The 6,663-nt window shown below is 39.1% G+C and overlaps 1 protein-coding gene across 1 annotated transcript; it reads right to left on the reverse strand.

The window, feature by feature from the left end:
* On the reverse strand, positions 1–6,284 carry LOC126990230 (myb-related transcription factor, partner of profilin-like). The gene is made up of 4 exons (XM_050848790.1): positions 6,023–6,284; positions 4,244–4,378; positions 2,775–2,789; positions 1–74 (listed from the first exon to the last, which is right to left on the reverse strand). Exons 1-4 carry the CDS (start codon positions 6,282–6,284, stop codon positions 1–3), a joined length of 486 nt encoding a protein of 161 aa, XP_050704747.1.
* Between the last annotated feature and the right edge of the window lie 379 nt (positions 6,285–6,663).

Here is a 6,663-nt window from a genome sequence, read left to right on the forward strand (position 1 = left end):
TTAAAAGACAGTGGTGCTGGACGGAGTGGTTGGCCATGTTGGTGGTGCTGGGTGTGGAGGTCTGCTGGATGGTCCTAAGGGAGGGCTGAGGAGGCATCTGTGGAGGATCCTTTAAGGTGCAGTGGCTGTTCATCCTCGCTTTTGGGCTGGACGATAAATGGGTACCTGAGGAAGATTGGGGAAGGTAAACTGATGTAAACTGGATGTCACCCTAGCACAATGCCTTGAAGTAATGGGATCTTTTTCACCGCAGGCTCAATGTGCTGTAATGAACTTTGAGGCCACACGCAGCTACAGCGTGTGGTCCCATTGTAGATAATAGTGTCTTAATACTACCCTCTTGAAAGAGCTTAAGTAGTAGACAGGAAGATATACAAACAGAAAAAGGCTGTTCCAGAATTCACCAGCTTAAGGGATGAAAGCATTAAGGAGCTGGTTAACTTTCCTTAACAAAAACAACCACTGCAAAGATGATGTTAGATGAAAATTAGTTTATATTCTGATCCTTGCAGGTGATTCTGGTTATCCTCTAGAGCCCTTCCTAATGACACCAGTGAGCCAACCAACAACTGATGCTCATCGTGCCTATAACCGCAGCCACTCCAGGACACGTGTTGTGGTGGAACAGACTTTTGGGGTATTAAAATCTCGGTTCCGTTGCTTGCATGGGTCAGGTGGCAGCCTTCAGTATGACCCAGTCAAGTGTGCCAAAATTGCAATTGCATGTATGCTATTGCATAATATTTGTATCAGTAGAAGAATTCAATTAAATGAGCCTTTAGTACAAGAGATTGAAAACATGGAAAATGATGCCTACAGAGGAAATGAAGTCACAGGGCAGGCTCGACGAAGGGGTCTGATTGACAATGTCTTTTCATAGACAGTGTTGTTGGTTGGAATGTGTATGTATGCTATTGCATAATATTTGTGTCAGTAGAAGAATTCAATTACATGAACCTTTACTAGAGATTGAAAACATGGAAAATGATGCCTACAGGGGAAATGAAGACACAGGGCAGGCTCGACGAAGGGGTTTGATTGATATCTCTTTTCATAGACAGTGTTGTTGGTTGGTTCCTGTGTCTTCATTTCCCCTGTAGGCATCATTTTCCATGTTTTCAATCTCTTTTACTAAAGGCTCATTTAATTGAATTCTTCTACTGACACAAATGTTATGCAATAGCATACATGCATACTTTGTCTTTGCATAACTTGTTTGGTGATGGTATGTAAGGTACTAATATGCAGGTATCATGTATACTGAGGTGTATGTAATATATGGTGCAACTGCTGCTCTGTTTAGTGTCACAATGCTTGGACAAGGTCAGGTTGTTTAGGGTGGAGACAGCGTGATGTATGTTGCTGATGACAACACCACCGCCCTGACAGCCACCAGTGACAGCGTGATGTATGTTGCTGATGACAACACCACAGACCTGCCAGCCACCAGTGACAGCGTGATGTATGTTGCTGATGACAACACCACCGCCCTGACAGCCACCAGTGACAGCGTGATGTATGTTGCTGATGACAACACCACCGCCCTGACAGCCACTAGTGAGAGAGAACAAACTGGGAGACTGAGGTGGCAGGGTTTCTGTTTTGGGTGCTCAGGATTTGTGGTGACTCTCACTCATGTCACTGAAACTGTATATACATGTAAGTTTGTATATTATAATTCTAACCTACATGTACCTAAAAGACAGTTAAAATATATTATGCAAACTTGCATGTATATACATCTCAGTGAAGTGTGAGTCGCCACAAAGCCCAAGCACTTAAAACAGAAGCCCTGCCATCTCAAGACACCTGGTTTGTTCTTCTCTCGCTGGCGGCTCTCAGGGCGGTGGTGTCGTCATCAGCAACATTTCTCATGCTGTCTCCACCCTGAACAACCTCCTGGCTTGTTTTGCTCTGAGGGTGGTGTTGCTGTCAGCAATGTTCCTCATGCTGTCTCCTCACCCAAAACAACCTGACCTCAACTAAACATTCTGACACTATATAGACCACACACACACACACACACACACATATATATATATATATATATATATATATATATATATATATATATATATATATATATATATATATATATATATATATATATATATATATATATATATATATATATATATATATATATATATATATATATATATATATATATACATACATACATACATACATACATACATACATACATACATACATACATACATACATACATACATACATACATACATACATATAGATAGATAGATAGATAGATAGATAGATAGATAGATAGATAATAGATAGATAGATAGATAGATTATAGATGATACCTGTACATTAGGGCAACACCTAGACTTAATTTACACCTCGCCTGAGTCTTCTGTCTCTTGTACCCACGCTTGGCAACTTTGGCGTTTCTATGTAGTTTTTTGTAATGTTTTTCATTTTAACATTTTTTCTAAGTCACTTTAAATTATACAAACTACAAATTCATACCACTGCGATTTTCGGATGATTGGACTTTTACTGTATTGGTGTCGTTTTGCATACGTATGTGTGCAAAATAATTGCTGCATTAACAAAAGGAAAGACTTTTTTATTCAAAAGGAATATTAATACTTGAGAAATGGAAGGGCAGACACTTCGACTGATTGATTTAGAATGTTTTTATACCTATAGTCCATTCACTTCAGCTGTGAATCCACAATGGCTGGAAATATTGATAAAAAATTAAAGTATATATTATCATTAAATGTTGTTCTCTGACTTCTACTCACCGTAATTATTAACAACTGAGGACGGAAAATTGTGTTAATAGTTGTGGAATCACTGCTTATTCCAATGTTATCAACAAAATAAACTTATCTATATCAGATGAGCTAAGTAAAGGAATACTAATATTTCTTGATTATAGAATAGTGTTTTGGAGTCAAAATTGTCAGATACCCTCCCTGCCAACAGCCAGTCAGCAGTGTCTTAATACACTAAGGTAAGATCTAGATCCACCTTAACAGAATGGATTATGGTATAATTCATGTTATGCTACAAAGGCAAAATAAAAAAGGTTAACTATGTTTTGTTTCTAACTAAAGAAACCCATTTAATAAAACCTACCTAATTGGACCTGTCACCTTATTTTGACAAGGTAACTGCAATTTTTCCAAGGCTGCAGCTACCTTGTCCATAGTACCACTCGGCCTCCTCACTTCAAGAAGGATATCTTCTTGAATTTCCACCATTTTGGCCCAACTGGTGGATCAACCTCTTGTGTCTTCTGGTGGAAGCGTGAGGTGCCGCCCTACATCAGGGGAGATTGAGTTTCTGGGGCACGGTGGACAGGTGCCAATTCAGGGCTAGCTGGTGAGTAGTAGTAGGGCGGGGATGGTGAGGAGGGGGCTGTGAGGGGCCTTGCGGAGGTGCGGGTGTCAAAGAATCCTCCGAAAGAAAGATTCTACACACTTCTGTGTCTGCAGAAGCTGTACGTAAAAAAATCATTATGATAGGAGTCAGTCAACATGGTATGATATCTTATTTTGTGCTTTGACTATGATTAGCTAGGAGGTTTAGGAAAGCCTAAACAAATATGTTTGCCCAACTTAAGATATATATGTTCAGACCACACAGACTATGCAGAATGGTGGTCTCTCCTTAAACCCAATTGAACCTATGTAAAAGCTTTGCAATTTCTGCCTTAGCAAACATGAAGGTGAAAAGGTCAAGTTGATTTTTAAATCAGCTGTGTTGCACTGAACCACTGAAGGTGGAAGTTTATTTCATAATTAAGTTTCTCTGGAAATCAAGAGTTAGTGGGCAAAGCAATAAAATGACATAACATATACCAAATAAAACAAATGAATGTGTAAAAAAATCAAGATAAACAACAAAAGTTATGGGAAATTGAACCCATGCCTTTAGAGCAACTGATGAGTGGGGTCACTTTTCCTTAATACGGAGTCCACAGTGTGGGGCTGGGGTGTTACGGCAAGTGCCGCAGAAGTGGCCCCTGGCTTAGTGACTTTTAGCCCATCAGTTGCTCAGTTGGGTTGCTGCCCTGCTGACTACTATTATGAAGGCCTGAGTTCAATTCCCAGCACTTAATGACAAACATTTCAAGATTTTTCACTACATTATTGAATTTTTTTATGGTGAAATATATCAAGTTAGTGGCACTTGTCATAAAGACTAATGTCACGTAGGTTACCAAATACAAAGATTACCATGAAGTACATTTCATAACATAATTTACCTGCAGACACAGAAGGTGTTGGACGAGGATCTGATTCTAAACCAGATCCCACACCCGCTACAACTGCAGGGTCCAGCACCTGCGCCATGGCCTCCTCAGCATCGGTGAGGGTGTCTGTTTGGACAGAGCCGCCACCTGTACAATTTTGTAAAAAATTAGTACATGGCAATGCAGTTATGCTTAAACTTATTCTGAATCATTACCTGAATAACTACCCCAACACTGTTATACCTGTCTTTGCCAAAATAGACAGCTATTTCCACCAAAGTGCCGCAAAAGTGGCCCCTGGCATAGTGACGGCACTAACTTATCACTGCTAAAATATTAACTTATTACCTCTTTATGCATTATTCTAATATTTGAAAAACAATAATTAGTGATATAAACAGTTATCTGTGTTTGTTAACATATAAACCCTATAAGTTAGATGTTTTTAATAGAGGGATGAGGGACTGCAAAGACAGCATTTGAAAAACAATAATTAGTGATATAAACAGTTATCTGTGTTTGTTAACATATAAACCCTATAAGTTAGATGTTTTTAATAGAGGGATGAGGGACTGCAAAGACAGCGATGAAAACCATCATGACCCATGATATAATTAATGTCTAGAGAAGATAGTCTTTGCCTTACCACTTCAAAGGAAATAGTTATGTTAGTGACAGAAGAGTCAGACAGTTGATAGGAGAAAGGGGTATTTAATTCATGAGTAATATAAACAAGAAAACTTTCAAGTGAATGTCTGCCATTACTCACATTCAGCGGTTGCATAACCTTTAGCTAGTCTAAGAGGACCCACAGAATGAGTGCTAAGTTTTTTATTCTAATATAATGATTAAAGGATTTTGGGGAACTTTTCATCTTATTGATGAGGGATCTATCACGGGCCAACTGAAAATACAAAAAGTAGTTTCAGTAGCTGTCCTTAAGGTGCTTGAAATGTTCCAAGGCAAGGACGACTTGTTGAGAGCTTCAGTCTAGATAATGTGGCACAACACAGCTGTTGCAGATTTCATAATCAATCACTATCATGCCATAAGAAGCTAATTATGTTGAATTTACCACTATACCATTCATATTTAGCCAATTAGAGCTAACTTCCCTACTGACTGGTCTGGAAATATTACTGGAAGATTAGCAGACAGTGACCAAATTTGGGAAAATTGCCCAATATATCTAGGTACATCTCCTACTCTAGCCCCATCCAAATCCAGTATGTTACCAGATGAAACATGGTCGGGGCAGAGATCCACCAGTGAAGACCCTAAGAAGTGAAGCAGTCCACAAATTGTTCATGAAGTGGAGTATTTTCTTACTAACAGGTGTTCTCTCTGGTACCAAGGAATTAGAGGTAAAGTCATCCATGATGGCTACCTCTATTGAAGGACATAAAGAATATAAAAAACTACATTAAATTTGAGTTATCAGAAAAGCTACAAAGAGGAAAATATACTATTAATATATACAGATTAAATTCAATGAAATGTATAACACAAACATTATTGCAGTTAACTTCAACAAAGTTAATAAGTTTGTTAACACCGAGACACTCCAATATGCCTCCCAATGTTGCCAGGAACATCAGAACGAGCTTTGTTGTATAGCATAATATACAAATGAATCAGGAACATCAGATAATAAAAGTTAATAAGGTAATAAGGAACCAAATTTCAAAAATGTGAAATCTATTACAGGCTGGAGAACTGTTCCTCCATGACTGTTCACTGCTTTTTAGAACACTACAGAAGATATATTCTCACCTGTGCTAGTCGCCTCACGTCTTAATTCTCCCAACTTCTTCTTAGTGTGGCGCTTGAAGTCGGAGAACTTCATGCGAACCTCCTCCACGCTGCGCCCAACTCCACTCACGGCGTTGACCTCCTCCACCACAGCTTCCCAAGCTCGTTGCTTGGCTGCAGCGGTGACGCAAGAGGACAGAGGCCCTGTGATGGTTTCCCATCTTTGCCTCACCCCTGTGATGAGGGCTAAAATTTCCTCGTTTGAGAAATTGGGCCGCCTTCTTTTCACAGCTGACGCCATGTTTTGAAAGTGAGGCGCGCTTCTGGCGTTAGCGTCGCCGAACCTTCATCATTATTATCCATATGCAACAGAATGCTCACCAAATGACGGAAACTATGGAGGTAACATACAGAAACGTGCAGAATATTGTATAAGCGATTATATTTTTATTTCAAAGATAAATATACAAGTAATGTGCTTTCATTCATAAAAAACACATCTTATTGAGGGATTACAACGCTAATTATTTGTTTTAAGGCAGTATTTACCTCTGTACAATACACATGTCTTGATTTTGAAGTCTGTGCATTAGTAAACAAACGACACGTGAAAGCCCAAATACATTATGAAAGGTTGCACGTGATTGGCTATCCAGCCCAACCAATCGTTGCTAGGGTGC

The sequence above is a fragment of the Eriocheir sinensis genome, unplaced genomic scaffold (genome assembly GCF_024679095.1).
Source record: "Eriocheir sinensis breed Jianghai 21 unplaced genomic scaffold, ASM2467909v1 Scaffold150, whole genome shotgun sequence".
NCBI lineage: Eukaryota > Metazoa > Arthropoda > Malacostraca > Decapoda > Varunidae > Eriocheir > Eriocheir sinensis.